Source organism: Lithobates pipiens, unplaced genomic scaffold (genome assembly GCF_037356315.1).
Source record: "Lithobates pipiens isolate NorthernLeopardFrog02 unplaced genomic scaffold, aLitPip1_a1.2 Scaffold_18, whole genome shotgun sequence".
NCBI lineage: Eukaryota > Metazoa > Chordata > Amphibia > Anura > Ranidae > Lithobates > Lithobates pipiens.
The window spans coordinates 623875170-623898155 of record NW_027507758.1 but is presented as its reverse complement, the minus strand read 5'-3'; the positions used below and the strand labels follow the sequence as shown (position 1 = coordinate 623898155).

Below are 22986 nucleotides of genomic sequence, written 5' to 3'. Positions count from 1 at the left end.
AAAGAAAAAAAAACATTTAGAAGGGAAATCGAAGGAAAAGATAAGTGAACCAACAATGCAATAGCTTAAAGGAACCTATGTAGAAAATAAAAAATTTACCTTTACAACCCCTTTAAGCCTCGTACATATGATCAGACTTTCCAACGGGAAATGTGTGATGACAGGCTCTTGGCGATAAATCCGACCTTGTGTACGCTCCATCGGACAACTGTTGTTGAATTTTCTGCGGACAAATGTTGGATAGCAGGTTTTCAAATTTTCCGCAGACGAATGTGTGTTGTCGGATTTTCCGAGCGCTTGTACACAAGTCCGTCGGACAAAAGTCCAATGTACAAACACACATGCTCGGAAGCAAGGATGAGCCAGAAGCGGTCGGTCTTGTAAACTAGCGTTCGTAATGAAGAATTAACATTCGTGACGTGGCAAATTATCAAATCTCGGAATGCAGGGCACAATTCTCTTCTTGTATAATGGGATAATCATGAAGCTGCTTTGCTGATGATACTGATGGAGTTATTGCAAACAAATTGTCAAAGTCTTTTTTTTCTAATGGGTTCAAGAATATTATTATTATGCTTTTTAAATTTTTTTTTATTTGGGCAAGTTACCGCAACACCATTATTCTGTAGTTTATAAGATCAAAGATACAACTATGTTGGTGCCCCTTGTTAATTTTACATTGTGCAGCGGATGACATTTGGGATCAAATGTCACACGCTTTGTAAATTTAGTTTTTGCCTCAGGACCTTACAGTACTGAGGGTTAATTGTGTAGGTAAGACTTAACACCAGTCTGGCCAGGCCATGATTGATGTTCTGCCTGGTCATGTGACCAGTGAGGTGCACATGACAGGCGAGAACCAGGCGTGGTTGGATGTTTTGGTATGGCCCTCTCGGAGCCAATCAGTGGGAGTGCCGGGGCCCGCTGAGGTGTCTGGGAGGGGGTACCTTAAGCAGGTGTGGGTCACATGTTCTGGGTTCCGGAGTTGTTCGAGAGACCCGTGTGGTCTGTTCTGGTTCCAGGACTGGGGTAGCCCCGTGAGGGGTCCCGGTCACGGGGTGTTTAACATCCCGCAGCATGTTCCTGCCAGTGGCCCCTGTTAGACCCGACTGGTCTGGGGTAGGGATCCGTCTGTTCCCGAGTCTCGGAACCTGCCGGTCCGAGGCGCTGTAACTGAGGGAGGATTCAGAGTGTCCAAGTGTGCTCTCGGCTTGGAGGAACACCACAGCTCGTGCAAGTGACCGGGGGAGGACTCTTTGGAGGAGGGCCAACAAGTGGCATCCTGAGAAGTGCCTGGTTACTGAGTTGGGAAGGACATTGATGAGTCCACACTTTTCCAGTACCTCAAAGGAAGCGGGAAACGTTCCAGGTACAGTTGGGAAAAGGTTCCTGTTTATCTTCAGTTGATTGTTCAAGTTTGAGTCAACGTGCTGACTGCCATGATCTCTGGCTAGAGATCTGTTCAGCCTTGAAGTGCCCAGCTGCGAGTGGCTACTCTCTGGGTGGAAATAGAGACGTTGTAAAACCTGCAGTTCAAGGTACCTGAGTTCTTCACCCATGCCCTCTGTTCCCAAAGAGACTGTGTTTGTGAGAGTTCTACTGCAAAATAAAATCTTTTGAAAGGACTTTATCTGTGTCGGTGTACAAGCCGTTGGGTATCAACTCTGGGAACCACTAGATGCGGAAGAGCAGGCCAGGAGAAGGTAACCGGTAAGCCCATTCAGTCAAGACCGCCCTGCAATGGGTTATGGCTGCTACAATTGTATTTTTTAAAATGTAACTGCCTACTCCCAAACTGTCATTTGAAGTAAAACACATAGCCAAGTATTATTCTACATAATTTTTTTATTGTGCATTAAAAAAAGAAAACAAATAAAATTAGACATGTTATCTACCAATAGAACTTAACCAAAAAGTGCATTCTATGCATCAAAAAATATAGAAAGTATACCAAATCAAATCATTATTCAACCAAAAAAAACCGAAAAGCAATAACTACAAGGCCAATAATAAATAACATGTTATCTCCTCCGATTCCACAACATGTATGATTGACGAACGGCCATTCAGAAACTAACTGAAAAGCACAAAATGAACAGTGCGAAATCAACACTCACCAAACCTCTACTATTTTGGTCGGAAAAAGCTCTGATGGTTTTTCCAACAGAATTCCGATGGGATTCCGCTCAAGCTGTCTTGCATACACACGGTCACACAAAAGTTCTCTGAACTTTCGACCCTCAAGAACGCAGTGATGTATAACACTACGTCGAGCCGAGAAAATTAAGTTCAATGCTTCCGAGCATGGGTCGAATTGGTTCCGAACATACGTAAGAATTTTGCACATCGGAATTTGTACAGGCGATCGGAATTTCCAATCGGAACTTTTTCTGACCGAAAAATTTAGAACATGCTTAATCTTTTGATGGCCGAAATTCCGCCAGCAAAAGTCCAATGGAACATACACAATCGCATTTTCCGACCAAAAGCTCTCATCTGACTTTTGCTGGCGGAATTTCCGATCGTGCGTACGGGGCATAACATGAAATTAGCAGAAGGGATATTATAATTGTAATTTAATTTCTATTTTCTATATATTTTTTTAATATGAATATTCTAACACAATACATTATATATTATATAATCTCTCATTATATAATATAATTTATCGTTATTTTACTAGCTCTTATTTACACAAGAAGTTTTATTGTATGCTTTGACTTTATCTTGTGAAACTTGTTTTTTTACAGTACTGAATTATTGTAATTCATTATAATCTATAAAATAAAATTATTCAACAAGAAATTAGCAGAAGGAGCCAAATGGGTGGTGCTAAAGAGCTGAAAAACCATGTAGTGCATCAGAACGTTCGTAATTGTTGGCCAACAATTGTGTGGCTGTGTGTATGCAAGACAAGCTTGGGTCAACGGTTGTTGACCAACAATCCGATTGTGTGTATGAGGCTTAACAGACCCGAGATGTCTTAGTAAAGAGGACCTGTCACTGCTTATTGTTATAACAAGGGATGTTTACATTCTTTGTGAGAACAATAAAAGTGATAAAAAAAAAAATGAAAAAGGTACAGTGTAAAGAAAAAAAAAAAAGTAAAATAATTAAGAAAAAAAATAACACCACACCCGTCCCCTCCACGCTCGCAGGCAAATGCATGAGTCAGTCCCGCAAATTATATAAACAGCTAAAGTGGTCATCTATAAAGGCTTTTAAAAGTGTTGCCTAATTATAATACAGTATAATTTTCGTAGCTTGTCACCATTCCAGAACCATGCACAATTTTAAAGCATGGCATGTTTTTTTAAATTTTTTTATAATTTTTTATTATTTTTAATAAACACGTAAAGTATACAGTCAAACATTAAGGACCGCCCACCACAATACAATAAGCCGTCCCAGAAAAAAAACATTGCCCGTGAAGCTTGCCAATCAGAAATGCGCAACATGTTTGGTATTAATTTACTCAGCGTAACATCCTCTTTTATATTTTACCAAACAATTGGATATTATATTGTGTTTTTCTGCATTAAAGTGATATAAAAAATTGCAACGCCCACCATTTTAGCTTCTGCGTTAAAAAAAAAAATATACTGTCTAAGTCATGGGTCTTCAAACTATGGCCCTCCAGTTGTTCAGGAACTACAATTCCCATCATGCCTAGTCATGTCTGTGAATGTCAGAGTTTTTACATTATTTGTCATGCTATCTTATTTGAGGAGAAAGAAAGGAGCAGGAAGAAATCTGCAATAAGACGCAGGTACTGGACACATCCCATGCTGCTGAAGAGGCCCACTGAAGGGTTTTTTGCTCTGCATTATGCAGATCTGCGACGGTTCCCACAAATTTTTTTTAATTTTACGTGAATATCTCTACCAACGTTTGAATTTTTATTAGAAAAGTTGCAACGCCTTTTGGAAAGGATGAACACGGATATGAGACGTTGTGTGCCTCCAGAGGAGCGACTTCTACTTACCCTGAGGTAAGCCAGCCAGCCTTTCTGCTTATGTCCAGCATAATGTAGGGTTCCTTTCATTATTTGTTCTACTCTTCCCAGGTTTCTGGCATCTGGACTATCCTATACGTCCCTAAACCACTACTTTTTGTTGGGAATCTCTACAATTTCTGGAATTGTGCACGACACCTGTCAAGCAATATGGGAGGAGCTTCGGTGTACTGCAATGCCTGTTCCAGATACATCTATGTGGCAGGAAATTGCAAATGGGTTTTGGAATAAGACCCAAATCCCTAATTGTGTTGGAGCCCTGGATGGGAAACACTTCCGAATTCAGATGCCACCTGGATCTGGCTCACAATATTTTAACTATAAGAAATACTTCTCCCTTTTGCTTATGGCAATCTGTGACAGTAATTATAAGTTTGTAGCTGTAGATATTGGGACATATGGACATACTGCAGACTCAAGAGTGTTTACAGCATCGGAAATGGGGAGAAGACTACTTGACGGCCACTTACATTTGCCATCGGACAAAACCTCTTCCAGGAACTGTGGGGCCAGATATGCCACATGTACTTGTAGCTGATGAGGCATTTGCACTTTCTATGAATCTCCTAAGGCCTTATGCCAGGCACAATATAACTCCCCCCAAAAAATTTTTTAACTATCGGTTGAGTCGCGCAAGGCGACTTATTGAATGTACCTTCGGCATTTTGACCAGCAAGTGGCACATATTCCATACAATTCAACTGAGCCTGGAGAATGCCGAACTAGCTATAGAAGCATGTTGTGTCCTCCATAACATTATACGTGAGAAAGAAGGAATTAATGTTGAGGAAGAGGACGAGATCGATTTACCTTCTGTACGGTTTACTGGACTGCGACCCAACAATTCAGTTGTTACCATGCGTGATACGTTTGCACACTATTTCATGTCCCCAGAGGGAGAGGTTCCGTGGCAGTATCAACATGTGTAAAAACACTCACCAGGCACTTTATTAGGTACACCTTTGTTAGTACATGTTTGACCCCCTTTTGGTACCCTGCATTGTATTTGTTTTCCCACATAAACTTGAAATGCAATAGTTTTAAGAAATAATGCATTTTCATGTTAGCAGTGACTTATGACTTCTATCAGTGTACAGTGGTGTGAAAAAGTGTTTGCCCCCTTCCTCATTTCCTGTTCCTTTGCATGTTTGTCACACTTAAGTGTTTCGGAACATCAAACCAATTTAAACAATAGTCAAGGACAACACAAGTAAACACAAAATGCAATTTGTAAATGAAGGTGTTTATTATTCAAGGTGAAAAAAAATCCAAACCATCATGGCCCTGTGTGAAAAAGTGATTGCCCCCTAAACCTAATAACTGGTTGGGCCACCCTTAGCAGCAACAACTGCAACCAAGTGTTTGCGATAACGTGCAATGAGGCTTTTACAGCGTCCTGGAGGAATTTTGGCCCACTCATCTTTGCAGAATTGTCCTAATTCAGTTACATTAGAGGGTTTTCGAGCATGAACGGCCTTTTTAAGGTCATACCACAACATCTCAATAGGATTCAGGTCAGGACTTTGGCTAGGCCACTCCAAAGTCTTCATTTTGTTTTTCTTCAGCCATTCGGTGGTGGACTTGCTGGTGTGTTTAGGATCATTAACCTGCTGCAGAACCCAAGTTCGTTTCAGCTTGAGTACACGAACAGATGGTCGGACATTCTCCTTCAGGATCTCTTGGTAGACAGCAGAATTCATAGTTCCTTTTATCACGGCAAGTCTTCCAGGTCCTGAAGCAGCAAAACAGCCCCAGACCATCACACTACCACTACCATATTTTACTGTTGGTATAATGTTCTTTTTATGAAATGCAGTGTTCCTTCTACGCCAGATATACTTGGACACACACCTTCCAAAGAGTTCCACTTTTGTCTCATCGGTCCACAGAATGTTGTCCCAAAAGTCTTGGGGATCATCAAGATGTGTTGTGGAGAAATTGAGACGAGCTTTGATGTTCTTTTTGCTCAGCAGTGGTTTTCTCCTTGGAACTCTGCCATGCAGGCCATTTTTGCCCAGTCTTTTCCTGATGGTGGAGGCATGAACGCTGACCTTAACTGAGGCAAGTGAGGCCTGCAGTTCCTTGGACGTTGTTGTGGGGTCTTTTGTGACCTCTTGGATGAGTCGTCGCTGCGCTCTTGGGGTAATTTTGGGCGGCCGGCCACTCCTGGGAAGGTTCCCCACTGTTCCATGTCTTCGCCATTTGTGGATAATGGCTCTCACTGTGGTTCGCTGGATTCCCAAAGCTTTGGAAATGGCTTTATAATCCTTTCCAGACTGATAGATCTCAATTACTTTCTTTCTCAATTGTTCCTGAATTTCTTTGGGTCTCGGCATGATGTGTAGCTTTTAAGGATCTTCTGGTGGACCTTACTGTGTCAAGCAGCTCCTATTTAAGTGATGCCTTGATTGTGAACAGGTGTGGCAATAATCAGGCCTGGGTGTGGCTAGAGAAATTGAACTCAGGTGTGGACAACCACAGTTATAGTATGTTTTAACAAGGGGGGCAGTCACTTTTTCACACAGGGTCATGATGGTTTGGATTTTTTTTCACCTTTAATAATAAACACCTTCATTTACAAATTGCATTTTGTGTTTACTTGTGTTGTCCTTGACTATTGTTTAAATTGGTTTGATGTTCCGAAACACTTAAGTGTGACAAACATGCAAAGGAACAGGAAATGAGGAAGGGGGCAAACACTTTTTCACACCACTGTATAAAGCTTGTAGTTTTCATTCTCCTAGTGCCAACATCGATCATCAATGACCCTATGACCATCACATTCTTTTGTATCAGTTGTTTTTGTTTTATATAGAGTACAATAATACAATAAAATATTCCATGTAGTCAATTATGTTTATTAATGTTAGTGACCGCAACATATAAACGCAAAAATAATTCAAATGTACAACCAGATTTAAAAATATATATATATATATATAAAACAAATAAAAACATCTATTGCTGCAGTGCAAACTTGGTGGCCAACTACAATGGGGCAACATAAAATGTGGGTTTTTTAAAGGTCCTGATAAGGACTGTGGGAAGTGGGATAGGGATTGGACGACTGGGGAGAATTAATGTATGAAGTGGCCTGGGAACTGGAGGACTCATAGGTGGGTGCCACTTGAGGTGTTGGTACTAAATTTTGGGCAGTGGGGGCTGGTGCACATTGGGGATAATGCCTGGGTGGTTGTATGGATGGGGACAAAGATGCTGCGGAGCTTGTTCAACATATGGACGTTGGGGATGTGTAATGACTGGTGGCATGGGATCTCCAGATAGTGCAGCCCTTACGCACACACCTGTAAAATAGAAGATGGACATGTGAACATCCATTTTCCGAGCAGTGGGAACCTTTGCTATATGGTGATAAAGATTTTTTACAAAACTGGCATCCTCATTATTGGGGGTCGGAAAATGGATCATTGCTATCAGCCCTTCTCATTGCCCTCATTTCCTGCATGAATGTCAGCATGGCTCCATCCATGTCAGGTCTGTGCTGTCCATGACGCATGCTTCTTGAAGCAGTAGCTCCAACAGAACGAATCTGAGGGTTGGAACATTTATTAGCACATTTTATTCTGTCAACATTTCAAAATGGGACATTTTATATAGGATACTTACAGGCACACGTTGTGGCACATGTCTTTCAAGCGTGGCTGTTGATTGGGAAGATGGGATTTCCTTAGGAGCTTGCTCCCTACCTCCAACTCCCATGTCTTTCTCTGCCGCAGGCTGGGTATCCACTGCACCCCCCTTCTCTTCTGTATCCGATATGTTGCTGGTGGTACTGTAAAATATTTGTTAATAGATGGATTTAAGGTGAGTACACTAGAGTTATTACAATACATGGATCCATGTGTGTCATTAAAGTGGACCACTTATACCTACAGGTAGGTGCAAGAAATATCTCCTAAACCTACACAGTTTAGGAGATATTAGCAGAAAACACGTAGACAACGGCGCCTAAGCGTGCCGTTTCTGAAGACAATCGTGCCATGACTGGTGGCTCCCGCCCACATGACGTCATTGTGGCTACGGCCAGTTACACAGCACCGGAGCCGCGATACACAGAAGTCACTCTGGGAGTGATGGCGGCAACGGTGGAGGGGAACGGGGACCGCAGCAGGGGCTTCCATCACAGGTAAGTAATTCATAATGAGCTAGTATGCTTGTAGATTTTTGGTTTTGTTTTTCATGGTTTACTTCCTCTTTGGAGTATATAATTTTTTTTACTAGGCCAAATAATTTAATATAGGGGAGAAATAATGTATTTATTTACCTTCTTAAGTTCATGACACTTCTCAAGAAGTCCAGCATGTCAAAAAAGGGGCTTTTTTCTTTGGTGGACAGTCCTGCTCCGCTCTGGCTTTCTTTTGCCTCCTCATTTAGCTCCCGCCTGTAGCGATCTCGAAGGGATCTCCACCTTGTAATGATTTTATCACATGTATAGGAACAGTAGACACAATAAACTGATAGAACTCCAACATGACAATTACATATAATATTTTAAACCCATTTTGGTTTTAGTTTGCAGACAATCCCCAAAATGTGGCCACGTGGCAGGTCACGTGGTCATGTGGCCACGTGGCAGGCCACGTAGCCGGTCACGTGGCCACGTGGCAGGTCACGTGGCCACATGGCAGGGCATGTGGCCACGTGGCCAGTCACATGGTCATGTGGCAGGCCACGCAGCAGGTCACGTGGTCATGTGGCCATATGGCCACATGACCTGCCATGTGGCCACATGACTATGTGACCTGCCACGTGGCCACATGACCTGCCACGTGGCCACACGACCACGTGGCCCCATGACCTGCCATGTGACCACATGGCAGGTAACATGGTCACATGGCTGGTCACGTGTTTAACCATGCCAAGCCACCTATCCCACAAACTGCTTACCACGTATCTGACAGTGCTTATTACTAAGCGACAACCAGTTCGGTGTGATCTCCTTGAAAATTTCCTCCCACTTCATACTAGTGATGTTGCGGTCACTATATTCAGCACATCTTTTGTCCCATAAACCTGGCTTGGCATGCACAAGCTGAATGAGCCGTTCATGGGACACATCTCTGGCCATTTCTTCACTTCACTTCTCTCCAGGCTGCTCTCCTCTCTCTTGGCAGGTCTTCTCTCTCTTCAGGTCACGCAGGTTCAGGCAGATCTCACTCTCTTCAGTAGGCAGCTCTCTTTCCATGCACTCTCCTCTCCTCTCTCCACTAGCAGCATGTGCTTGTGCATGTGACTTTTTTTTTGCTAATTTCCTCATCTCCCGTCCATCTACTAAAATAGAAATAAAAAGATTATTACTAGACATGAGCTGATTGGTTCCCCTAAACCAGGACTCCGCCCACATCAGGCACCTTTGTCTCTGAGGATCTTACAATTCCCCCCTCAAGGTAACTAGTAAATGGGTCCTCTGATCTCCTACCAGATCATTTCTTTATTCATGGACCTTAGTCAGAGAGTGAGGAAACAACGAGAACTGTCTTTTATAGGAGTGACAGTGATGAGGGGATTATAAGATGAGGGTCCCCTCCCCCTCTATCACTTAGGGATCAGTTACACGTGCTTTGACTTCAACATACATGCTTTTTTCATAGTTCGATGATGCCTCTGTGATGCTTTTTTGATGTTTTAATGAAGCTTGGCAAATGCCCTGAGTGTGTTGATTTTCTATTTGTTTTAAAGAGGCCAAATAGAACCCCAGCTCAGTAGTACCCCAAATCAGCAGCTCATTGTCTCCCCTGTACAGCAGATGCCAAGCTCAGCAGGTCCCCAGCTTATTATTACCCTCGTTCAGCATATCCCCTGCTCAGTAGTACCCCCAGCTCTGCTGGTGCCCCACTCAAAATTCCCAGCGTTGCTGATCCCCGCTCAGTAGTAACCCCCAGCTCTGCTGATCCTCTGATTTCCTGATTCTCCTCTGTCTCTGGTCCCTTCTCACCTCCCGCTATATTGCTACCACGCCACACACTACATGTGACATTGCTAGTTTCTCCTGCTCTGGTCCACCAGCTCTGCTGATCTCCCGCTCCCCTCTCCAGTACCCCCAGTTCTGTTATGATCCTCCTCTCTCCAGTACCCCCAGTTCTGTTATGATCCTCCTCTCTCAAGTGCCCCCAGTTCTGTTGTGATCCTCCTCTCAATAGAGGGCCCCAGTTCTGTTGTGATCCTCTTCTCAATAGAGGCCCCCAGCTCTGTTGTGATCCTCCTCTCAATAGAGGCCCCCAGCTCTGTTGTGATCCTCCTCTCAATAGAGGCCCCCAGCTCTGTTTTGATCATCTTCTCAATAGAGGCCCCCAGTACTGTTGTGATCCTCCTCTCAATAGAGGCCCCCAGCTCTGTTGTGATCCTCCTCTCAATAGAGGCCCCCAGTACTGTTGTGATCCTCCTCTCAATAGAGGCCCCCAGCTCTGTTGTGATCCTCCTCTCAATAGAGGCCCCCAGCTCTGTTGTGATCCTCCTCTCAATAGAGGCCCCCAGCTCTGATGTGATCCTCCTCTCAATAGAGGCCCCCAGCTCTGTTGTGATCCTCCTCTCAATAGAGGCCCCCAGCTCTGTTGTGATCCTCTTCTCAATAGAGGCCCCCAGCTCTCTTGTGATCCTCCTCTCAATAGAAGCCCCCAGCTCTGTTCTGATCCTCCTCTCAATAGAGGCCCCTGGCTCTGATGTGATCCTCATCTCAATAGAGGCCCCCGGCTCTGATGTGCTCCTCCTCTCAATAGAGGCCCCCAGCTCTGTTGTGATCCTCCTCTCAATAGAGGCACCCAGCTCTGTTGTGATCCTCCTATCAATAGAGGCCCCCAGCTCTGTTGTGATCCTCCTCTCAATAGAGGCCCCCAGCTCTGATGTGATCCTCCTCTCAATAGAGGCCCCCAGCTCTGTTGTGATCCTCCTCTCAATAGAGGCCCCCAGCTCTGTTGTGATCCTCCTCTCAATAGAGGCCCCCAGCTCTGTTGTGATCCTCCTCTCAATAGAGGCCCCCAGCTCTGATGTGATCCTCCTCTCAATAGAGGCCCCCAGCTCTGTTGTGATCCTCCTCTCAATAGAGGCCCCCAGCTCTGTTGTGATCCTCTTCTCAATAGAGGCCCCCAGCTCTCTTGTGATCCTCCTCTCAATAGAAGCCCCCAGCTCTGTTCTGATCCTCCTCTCAATAGAGGCCCCCGGCTCTGATGTGATCCTCATCTCAATAGAGGCCCCCGGCTCTGATGTGCTCCTCCTCTCAATAGAGGCCACCAGCTCTGTTGTGATCCTCCTCTCAATAGAGGCCCCCAGCTCTGTTGTGATCCTCCTCTCAATAGAGGCCCCCAGCTCTGTTGTGATCCTCCTCTCAACAGAGGCCCCCAGCTCTGTTGTGATCCTCCTCTCAATAGAGCCCCCAGCTCTGTTGTGATCCTCATCTTTCTCTGGTACCTGCTCAACTTCCACCAGTTTGTTCCCTTGCAGCACACCATGTTGTGAATGTATCCATGCTAGTTTCTTGCTCGGTTACTGATGCTCCCATCACTGTTGTGATCCTTACCCATTCTCTGTACAGTCCTGGTGTTCTATCAGATAGTCCCCACTATCAAGAAGTGCCCGGGACGAACGGCACATGCGCTGGAGCAGCACAACAGCTGATTTGACGATCAGCTGTTGTGATGGCGTAACGGTGCCTGCCCACAATAGCCAACGGAAGACATTTTTGTGTCAGATTGTGGCCCGCGCTGCCGATGCGTGTTCATGTCGGTGAGGGGCAGATTAGTACATGATGGGCAGTGCTGCTAAACACATATTTTTCTGATAGAAAAAGCCGCCCTTCAGTTGGCTAAACACGCCCCGCAAGCGTCCAGGAAGAGTAGCAGAAAAATATGTGTTTTGCAGCACTGCCTATCATTTAATAATCTGCTCCCATCATGTACAAATCTGCCCCTCACCGTCATGAACATGCCTCGCCAGCACAGGGCACAATCTGACACAAAAATGTATTCCGTTGGCTATTGTGCGCAGGCACCTTCACAACAGCTGATCGCAAAATCAACTGTTGTGCTGCGCATGCACCGTTCCTCCCGGGCACTTCTCCATATCGGGCACTATCCGATAGAACACCGGCAGTGTGCTGATCTTCCCCCTGCTCTGTCTCCAGTGTATACAGCAAGCTGAGCCCCTCCCCCTGCTCTTTCTGGTGCCTGCAGTGGACTGATCCTCCCCTTTGCTCTCTTTCCAGTACCTATAGCAGGCTGATCCTCCCCCGCTCTCTCTCCAGTGCATGCAGCAGGCTGATCTTCCCCCTACTCTCTCTCTAGAGCATGCAGAGGGCTGATCCTCCCCCACTCTCTCTCTAGAGCATTCAGAGGGCTGATCCCCCCCCTACTCTCTCTAGTGCATGCAGAGGGCTGATCCTCCCCCTACTCTCTCTAGTGCATGCAGAGGGCTGATCCTCCCCCTACTCTCTCTAGTGCATGCAGAGGGCTGATCCCCCCCCCCTACTCTCTCTAGTGCATGCAGAGGGCTGATCCTCCCCCTACTCTCTCTAGTGCATGCAGAGGGCTGATCCTCCCCCTACTCTCTCTAGTGCATGCAGAGGGCTGATCCTCCCCCTACTCTCTCTCTAGAGCATGCAGAGGGCTGATCCTCCCCCTACTCTCTCTAGTGCATGCAGAGGGCTGATCCTCCCCCTACTCTCTCTCTAGAGCATGCAGAGGGCTGATCCTCCCCCTACTCTCTCTAGTGCATGCAGAGGGCTGATCCTCCCCCTACTCTCTCTCTAGAGCATGCAGAGGGCTGATCCTCCCCCTACTCTCTCTCTAGAGCATGCAGAGGGCTTATCCTCCCCCTACTCTCTCTCTAGTGCATGCAGCGGGATGATCCTCCCCCTACTCTCTCTCTAGTGCATGCAGCAGGCTGATCTTCACCCTACTCTCTCTCTAGTGAATGCAGCAGGTTGATCCTCCCCCTACTCTCTCTCTAGAGCATGCAGAGGGCTTATCCTCCCCCTACTCTCTCTAGTGTATGCTGCGGACTGATCCTCCCCTACTCTCTCTCTAGTGTATGCAGTGGGCTGATCTTCACCCTACTCTCTCTCAAGTGAATGCAGCGGGCTGATCCTCCCCCTACTCTCTCTAGTGTATGCAGTGGGCTGATCCTCCCCCTACTCTCTCTCTCCAGGTCATGCAGAGGGCTGATCCTCCCCCTACTCTCTCTCCAGGTCATGCAGAGGGCTGATCCTCCCCCTAATCTCTCTAGTGTATGCAGAGGGCTGATCCTCCCCCTAATCTCTCTAGTGTATGCAGAGGGCTGATCCTCCCCCTACTCTCTCTCTAGTGCATTTAGTGGGCTGATCCTCCCCCTACTCTCTCTCACATGAATGCAGGGGGCTGATGCCACCTCTCTGCAGTAGAATGATCCTCCCCCTCTCTCCTGTGTGTGCAGTGTGCTATATTTCCCCACTCCTGTGTGTGCCGCAGACAGATCCCCCCACCCCTCTACTGTGAATGCATTGTGCTGATCCTCCCTGCTTCTCCTCTGTTTGCAGTGACCTGATCCCCCCCCCCATATGTGCAATGTTCTGATACCCCCCATGTGGGTTTAGTGTGCTAATCCTCCCCCCTTCCCCTCCTGTACTGCTCCTCCTTCATCTCTCACCAGTGCCAACAATGTGATAATTCTCCCCCCACCAGTCTCTTTCACTCCATAGTGTGTGCGCAGCAAGCTGATCCTCCCCAACCACTGTTCTTGGTGCCTCCGGCTCTTCCCTCACCTTCCCCCACCTTCCCCTGTAGCATTCTATGAGCCAGTCTGCTGGTTCCTGCACCTCTGTCTGGTCCTGTCCTCTACCTTGCCGACCAACTGTGACAGTGGCTGAGATATATATATATATATATATATATATATATGACGCAATTGTTGGTTTCCCAGTGCTTCCTGGGATATCATATACCCCAATAATTTAAAAGCAAAGCTAAAGCTGAATAAAAGGCTCTCAGAAGTTTCAGGTGAACTTCGTCATAGACTTCTATGGGGGCTTTGGAGACGCTTTGAAGCACCAATAAAGCAACATGGGGTATAATTTTTGAACCAGAGCAAAGCAAACACAGGGTGTAAACAGGATTGTAAGATAACCATTTTATTTAGTGAGCTTTGATTGGCAAAAAGTGTGTCCAATGCAATGTTTTGAAGCAAGTGTGAACAAGTCCTTATTGCCACCCTGCCAACCCAAGAAGTACTGCACTTCATTATAGAATCCATGTTTTAGTCATGAATAGTGTTGGGCGAACAGTTCGGCTTGAGCCTGAGCCGAACTTTGGCTGTTCGCCTTGTTCAGCGAACACCCAAATTTGCAGGGTGTTCGGCGGGTGTTTGCCCACCGAACATACTGCAATGCACTGAATGCTGCACAGTGCATTCTGCGCCCTGATTGGGCAAAGCTTTGCCCAATCAGGGTGCAGTAAAAGCTGGTTGTTAAGGAGTGGGGCCGGGAAGTGGTGTCCTTAACAACCGATAAGTCATCAGCTATCATTGGGCTTCCCCACTGAATTTTAAAAAAACAAAAAAACATTTGCCGGTAAGAATAGTAAAAACAAAATGGCATTGGGTCCCTCCAATCCATACCAGACCCTTTTCTGAGCACGCAGCCTGGCAGGCCAGGAAAAGGGGGGGAGAACAAGCACCACCCCACCTCCTAACCATACCAGGCTACATACCTTCAAGATGGGGTGGTGCTTTGGGGCAGGGGGGCTCTGTTGATGGGGACTAGGGTCTCTTCCCCGCAACCCTGGGCTGCGATTATGGGGGTCTGCAGACAGGGACCCCAGATCCTGACCCCCCCCATGTGAATTAGTATGGGAACCCACTTACTCAAAAAAGTGTCAAAATAAATAAAAACAGTAGACAGGTTTTTGACAAATACTTTATTAAAAGTATAAAAACAGTGCCCACCGATGTAAATCCTTCCTTGATTATGATGCCTGCTGCACCACCAGACCAAAAAACGCAAAATAATTAAAAATATCACAAAATCGCTCAGCCGGATTGAAGGCAAACTTCTTACATAGGTAAGGGCAGGCCACCTGGCAACATCACCCAATGCACCGCCCCCCTTTGCAAAATCACCAATCGTGGGGACCCCATGCCGGTTTTTTCTTTATTCTTTTTTAAAGAGGATGGCCACCTGAAAAAAAATATTAAAAGCCAGCAGCTACAAATACTGCAGCTGCTGACTTTTAATAAATGGACACTTACCTGTTCCAGGGTCCAGCGATGTTGGCAGCAGATGACGAGCAATCGCTCGTCTCTCGGCTGCACCCGCCGCCATCCTCAGTCCGGGAATCGAGAAGTGAAGCATTCCCGATGTGTGAGTCGCGCTGCGTGTGTGTGAGTCGCGCTGCGTGTCTCCACTGGCCCCCGTTGTGTCCTGGGAACTGTGTGTTTCCCAGAACACAATGGGCAGGGGGGGGGGGCCTCTGTGGCTCGCTATTCCCGGAAGTGGGTGCAGATACCAGTATTATACAGGTATCTTTACCCCCCTCACCCCTGAAAGGTGGCAATTGTGGCACCGGAGGAGGGAAGGGTTCCGATGAGCGGAACTTCTACTTGAGGGTGGAATTCTGCTTTAAATAGCCGGGGGCTGGCAATTGCAACTGCAAGTAAATTTAAATGTGATTTGACTCATTTTTTTCCCTAAGGCCGCGTACACACGGGCGGACTGTTCGCCCAACCTTGTCCGCTGAACAGTGTTTGGGCGGACAGTCCGCTCGTGTGTGGGGCTTCAGCGGACAGTTTCAGCGGACAGTTGGACGAACAAGGTTTTTCGGAAATTCCGAAAAACTGTCCGCTGAAACCTTGTTTGAGCGAACAGTCCGCCCGTGTGTAGGCTTGTTCGACAAATTAAGTTCCGCGCATGCTCAGAAAGGATTTACACGTCGGAAAGTTGCATTGCAGTGTATTGGACGTCGAAATTTTCGATCCGTCGTACGTGTCGAACGTCATCGCGCACGGTTTCAGCAAACTGTTCGTTCGTCGTGTGTGGGCATGTCCGTCCATGCTAAGTTTGAGCGGACTGTCCGCCGAAACTGTTGGACGGACAAAGTTGGGCGAACAGTTCGCCCGTGTGTACGCGGCCTTAGAAATTTCAGTTTTGCTGCAGCAGGTTCTATACATGCCACTTTACAGGCAGACTAAGGGGACCCCCCAGGCACTATGTTTAAAGGAATTTTTCATTTTTATTGTTTCACTTTAAGCATCATTAAAATCACTGCTCCTGGAAAAACTCTAGTTTTTAGAAGAAAATAAATAACATTGATACATGTCCCCCTGGGCCCCCATACCACTTTTGTGGCCAATTACTTGCATATAAGCCTTCAAAATGGCCACTTTTGATTTCTCATGTTTGGCTCCCATAGACTTGGAGTTTGCGGTTTGGAGCAGAACTTTTTCCCTGTTCGGTAGTTCTGCTGCGAACCCAAACAAGGGGGTGTTTTTTCCAACTCTAGGCATAATTAACAGCGGGGCTGAGCCCCACCAGAGGTCAGAGAGTGAGGATGGGGGGAGAACAACCAAGATGAAGACTGGACTGATCATAAAGCTTGCCATCAGGGCTGCTGATAAGGCCCTGGTCCTGTTGTACTGGGCCCAGGCCCCATCAGCTTAACCACTTTCAGACCGGACCATTTTGCTGGTCAATGACCAGAGGTCTTTTTACAATTTGGCACTGCGCTGCTTTAACTGGTAATTGCGCGGTCATGCAATGTTGTACCCAAACAAAATTTGCATCCTTTTCTTCCCACAAATAGAGCTTTCTTTTGATGGTATTTGATTGCCTCTGCGATTTTTATTTTTTGCGATATAAACGTAAAAAGACCGCAAATTTTGAAAAAAAATGATATTTTCTACTTTTTGTTATTAGAAAAATCCAATAAACTCAATTTTAGTCATACATTTAGGCCAAAATGTATTCAGCCACATGTCTTTGGTAAAAAAAAGTCAATAACTGTATATTTATTGGTTTGCGCAAAAGTTGTCACATCTACAAACTAAGGTACGTTTTCTGGAATTTACGCAGCTTTTAGTTTACGACTGCCTATCTCATTTCTTGAGGTGCTAAAATGGCAGGGCAGTACAAAACCCCCCCAAATGACACCATTTTGGAAAGTAGACCCCCTAAGGAAATTGATAAGTGGCATGTTGAGCCCATTGAATATTTTATTTTTTTGCCTCAAGCGATTGAATAATGACAAAAAAAAAATTTTTTTTTTTTTTTTACACAAAGTTGTCACTAAATGATATATTGCTCACACATGCTATGGGCATATGTGAAATGACACCCCAAAATAAATTCTGCTGCTTCTCCTGAGTACGGGGATACGACATATGTTGGACTTTTTGGGAGCCTAGCCGTGTACGGGGCCCCCGAAAACCAAGCACCGCCTTCAGGCTTTCTAAGGGCGTAAATTTTTGATTTCACTTCTCACTACCTATTACAGTTTTGAAGGCCATAAAATGCCAAGATGGCACAAAACCCCCACAAATGACCCCATTTTAGAAAGTAGACACCCCAAGCTATTTGCTGAGAGGCATGTTGAGTCCATGGATTATTTTATATTTTGCCAGAAGTTGCGGGAAAATTACAAACTTTTTTTTTTTTTCACAAAGTTGTCACTAAATGATATATTGCTCACGCATGCCATGGGCATATGTGAAATGACACCCCAAAATAAATTCTGCTGCTTCTCCTGAGTACGGGGATACCACATATGTGGGACTTTTTGGGAGCCTAGCCGCGTACGGGGCCCCGAAAACCAAGCACCGCCTTCAGGCTTTCTAAGGGCGTTACAGTTTTGAAGGCCATAAAATGCCAAGATGGCACAAACCCCCCCCAAATGACCCCATTTTGGAAAGTAGACACCCCTAAATTTAGGGGTACACTAGTGAGACTAGGTAATAAATGGTGGGTGCCCTGAAACTATAAAAAAATAACTAACCAACCAGCGTCACCTGTAACAGTTATATGGTGATCACTGGTGAAAGGGTTAACTAGGGGGCAATCAGGGGGCTTTATGCGGTAGTATATGGGGGTCCCTGGCGCTATAAAAAGCTGCGGCGAACCTAAATACCTACCTGCCTAACTAGCGTAACCTGTGACACTAATACAGCGATCAGAAAAACGATCGCTTATTAGGCTGGGTTCACACTGGAGCGATGCAGGAACCCCACGAATCCGCGGCGGGTTCCCGCATCGCATGCCTCCCGGCGGCAGTTCACACTGCTCTATGCGAACTGCTGGGAGTGTCAGTGAAATGTTAATGACACCCCCAGATCAGTTCGCATATCGCAGTGCGATCTGAAAACTCGGATTGCATGGTGTGAACACCCATGCGATCCGATTCTGCTGCGGACCAAAAAAAGGGTCCCGTGCGAGTTTGCGGCGGGTGCGACAGGAATTCAGCCATACTATCTGTATGGCTGAACTCGAATCGCACAGAGATCGGATGTGATTTGCACTGCAGTGCGGTGCGAATCACATCCGTTCTCATAAACCGCTGCAATGTGAACCCAGCCTTAGTGACACTGGCGACGGGGGGTGATCAGGGGGTTAAACCTTTATTGGGGGGTTAGGGGGGTACCTTAGAACTAAAGGAGGCTAACCCTAACTGCCCTAACAGTTATTACAGTCACAAATGACACCCGCCGGGTGATCAGGGGGTTAAACCTTTATTAGGTAATAAATGGCGGGTGCCCTGAAACTATAAAAAAATAACTAACCAACCAGCGTCACCTGTAACAGTTATATGGTGATCACTGGTGAAAGGGTTAACTAGGGGGCAATCAGGGGGCTTTATGCGGTAGTATATGGGGGTCCCTGGCGCTATAAAAAGTTGCGGCGAACCTAAATACCTACCTGCCTAACTAGCGTCACCTGTGACACTAATACAGCGATCAGAAAAATGATCGCTTATTAGGCTGGGTTCACACTGGAGCGATGCAGGAACGCCACGAATCCGCGGCGGGTTCCCGCATCGCATGCCTTCCGGCGGCAGTTCACACTGCCCTATGCGAACTGCTGGGAGTGTCAGTGAAATGTTAATGACACCCCCAGATCAGTTCGCATATCGCAGTGCGATCTGCAAACTCGGATCGCATGGTGTGAACACCCATGCGATCCGATTCTGCTGCGGACCAAAAAAAGGGTCCCGTGCGAATTTGCGGCGGGTCCGGCGCGAATTCAGCCATACTATCTGTATGGCTGAACTCGAATCGCACAGAGATCGGATGTGATTTGCACTGCAGTGCGGTGCGAATCACATCCGTTCTCATAAACCGCTGCAATGTGAACCCAGCCTTAGTGACACTGGCGACGGGGGGTGATCACGGGGTTAAACCTTTATTGGGGGGGTTAGGGGGGTACATTAGAACTAAAGGGGGCTAACCCTAACTGCCCTAACAGTTATTACAGTCACAAATGACACCAATGCAAAAAAAATAAAAAATGACATTGGTGTCACTGTGACTGGGGGGCAGGGGTAATTGGGGGGGTGATCGGGGGGGTGTGAGTGTGCCTGGCATGTTCTACTGTGTAGTGTCGTGTTGGTGCAACTCACCGATCCTCTCTCCTCGGTGTCGGAACGAAAAATACCGACACGGAGGAGAGATTACATCACTTCCTCTCCTGTGTTTACATTACAGGAGAGGAAGTGATGTCACGGAGCATTTCCATTCGTCGGGAGCGATCGCGAGGGGGTGGCCATGAATGAATGGCCGCCCCCTCATCCCGGATCGCTCCCGAACGAATACCGACCGCCGCAGGCACCGGGGGGGGGCCCGATCGGGCCCCCCACCCGCGGGAAGGCAGGGACGTACAGGTACGCCCATATGCCTGCCCGTGCCATTCTGTCGACGTACATCGTCGTGCGGCGGTCGGCAAGTGGTTAATAGGGGGACCCAGGGCAAAATTATTGTTAATTTCTGCCTAAATTTATGGATTTTGCTAGACCACACGCCTCGCACCTACTTGCTTACCAGGGCTTAAATTTAATTTTCCTGGGCCCCATCAGTTCAAAAGAGTAAAGGCGGGGTTGGTGGGGCCCCATGATTTCTAACAGTGGCCCTGGCCACCATCATTGGGATATTGACTCCTCCCTTATTATCACTTTCTGTTTAAGGTTCCAAAGTCTGAGGATGTTATCACATTATTATCAACATGTAAAAGTCTGTGCTCCAATCAAATCATCAGATATAAAATGTCCAGCTGGTAGAAAATGGGTGTAACAGAAGAGAATACATATTATGTTTATATATATAGCAGTAGGTAGAGGGGAGAGAGCAGAAGTCAGGACTATGTAATGTACATCATATTGTATAAGACATGTGGAACACAGCTCAGGAAAGTGACCAGGGTATTCAGGCTGATATAACCCAGCCCCCGCCCTACTCTGGACCAATCAGTGAGCAGTATGGGTGGAGGAATGTATTTAGTGTTAATGACCCACCTGTGCTGATCTCTGTAGGAGTGTCCTCCTCTATAAATGTCCCTGTTATTCCATCCTCCTCCATAGACTGCTGATCATCCCTCATATACCTCTCTTCTTCTTCTTCTGCTTTAACCTTAAATTCTATATCAATTGGATCTCCACTCTAAATCAAGAAAATGAGAATGAATATCATCGGTAAAATATAAGATGTATTATTCTGACAATACAAAAAAATCCACACATCACCTCTACAAGTCCATTTTCCAGATCAGTGATCGCTGGATGTGGCACATTGCTTGCCTTTAGCTGACCCTTGGGGCACTATTCCATCCAATGACACCAACAGTGGGGCATAATTCCTGTCACTGACACCAAAAACAGGGAACTATTTATCCTACTGACACTGAAAAGGGCACCATTCCTACCACTGACACCAATGATGATGGAGCATAATGCCTTTTATTGATACCAATGATGAGGAACTATTCCTCACACTGTCACCAAAGATAGAGCATTGTTTACTCTCACTGGATGCCAGGACATTTTCTACTTTCCCACTGGTCCTAGTCCGGCCCCTAAAGCCTCAAGGACATTAAACTAGCCCTTTCTTTTAAAAAAGTTTGGAAACCCCTGATCTAGACACACTGTCCCACCAACCTTACAATGGTGAGGGATGGTGTGATCTTCCTGTGTGGAATCCCGGGAATACAGAGGACAGGGACATCTCTCTGGTGGGTTTCTGTAGCTGCATGACTCCACCATGTCTTGATACTGATTTTTGTGTCCTTTTAAAAACTCTGACTCCTCCATCACACCATCCTCATCATCCTCCTCTTTTATCTCTCCTTTAACCTCAACTTTAGAATCTCTCAGGTTTCCACTCTAAATATAGAAATAAAATGACATCAATGGTAACAATGCAGATAATGTACAGATCCTAATGATACTATCAGTGATTGTTCCTCATCTACCTGATGATGGTGAGGGATGGTGTGATCTTCCTGTGTGGAATCCCGGGAATACAGAGGACGGGGACATCTCTCTGGTGGGTTCCCATTACTGGATCCATCTGTAGGAAACACACACACTGACTGAATACATTGTTTCTATGTGTTTATCAGATGATGGGGGATCTAGGTGGAGCCTCCGTACTGCTCTCTCCTTTACAATAAAGTCTCCTCTTACCCGGTGATGTGAGGGGCGGCTGATTGTCCATCATGATGTCCTTGTAGAGATCCTTGTGTCCTTCTAAATACTCCCACTACTCCATGGAGAAATAGACAGTGACATCCTGACACCTTATAGGAACCTGACACACACAATGATACAGTCACCATCCAGACACATCCCTTGTCTGTTACTGGATAATGTCCCAGAATTCCCAGAATCCTCCTCACCTCTCCTCCATCTCTCTGGTGACTTCTAGGATCTTCTTTTTTCTTTCTCTATTCTATCAGGGAGGGAGGTGGAGGCAATGTGATAGTTATATGATCACCGGATTTCACAGGAGGAAAACTCTAATTCTGAACACACATAATAAAATCAAATGATATTCCCAGAATCCTCCTCACCCTTCTGGTCAGGTCTTCATTTTATTAAAGCTTTACTTCAGACTGAGATGCAAGTCAACGCCCCCCCGAAGGTTAAAAGTTTGTCACAGCCATTCTGGTATCATTACATACAATGCAGGACTACCAACAGTCCTGCTTTGCACATGAGAATGACAAGGGTCCAGCCACATTCTAAGAGCATAGAAAAAAGGTAAAGGGCTAGATGGAGGGACATTGAGAGGAGGAGCTGTGAGGTTAGTGTGATGTCATAGGATTCTCTGACTCTGGTTGGAAGGATATTGGGATGAGGAGCTGTAAAGTCAGCGTAAGGTCCTCGGATTCTCCAACTCTGGGTGGAGGGACATTGGGAGGAGGAGCTGTGAAGTTAGTGTGATGACATAGGATTCTCTAACTCAGGTTGGAGAGACATCGGGAGGAGGAGCTGTGACATCAGTGTGATGTCATAGGATTCTCTGACTCTGGTTGGAGGGACATTGAGAGGAAGAACTGTGAGGTCAGTGTGATGTCATAGGATTCTCTGACTCTGGTTGGAGGGACATTGAGAGGAGGAGATGAGAAGTCAGTGTGATGTCATAGGATTCTCTGACTCTGGTTGGAGGGACATTGAGAGGAGGAGCTGTGAGGTCAGTGTGATGTCATAGGATTCTCTGACTCTGGTTGGAAGGATATTGGGATGAGGAGCTGTAAAGTCAGCGTAAGGTCCTCAGATTCTCCAACTCTGGGTGGAGGGACATTGGGAGGAGGAGCTGTGAAGTTAGTGTGATGACATAGGATTCTCTAACTCAGGTTGGAGAGACATCGGGAGGAGGAGCTGTGACATCAGTGTGATGTCATAGGATTCTCTGACTCTGGTTGGAGGGACATTGAGAGGAGGAGATGAGAAGTCAGTGTGATGTCATAGGATTCTCTGACTCTGGTTGGAGGGACATTGAGAGGAGGAGCT

General features: G+C 46.3%; 1 protein-coding gene across 1 annotated transcript; it reads right to left on the bottom strand.

Moving 5' to 3' along the window:
- Nucleotides 1-20594: 20594 nt before the first annotated feature.
- LOC143989502 (uncharacterized) lies at nucleotides 20595-21875 on the bottom strand. Its single transcript, XM_077489643.1, has 3 exons — nucleotides 21658-21875; nucleotides 21444-21541; nucleotides 20595-21354 (listed from the first exon to the last, which is right to left on the bottom strand). Exons 1-3 carry the CDS (start codon nucleotides 21689-21691, stop codon nucleotides 21070-21072), a joined length of 417 nt encoding a protein of 138 aa, XP_077345769.1. The 5' UTR covers nucleotides 21692-21875; the 3' UTR covers nucleotides 20595-21069.
- Between the last annotated feature and the right edge of the window lie 1111 nt (nucleotides 21876-22986).

Coding starts and splice junctions, on each gene's coding strand:
- LOC143989502 (XM_077489643.1), bottom strand. CDS start 21,691: ATGATGGACAATCAGCCGCCCCTCACATCACCGG. Junction 21,542..21,657: donor GCCGCCCCTCACATCACCGG/GTAAGAGGAGAC, acceptor TGTTTCCTACAG/ATGGATCCAGTAATGGGAAC. Junction 21,355..21,443: donor CCATCCCTCACCATCATCAG/GTAGATGAGGAA, acceptor TTCTATATTTAG/AGTGGAAACCTGAGAGATTC.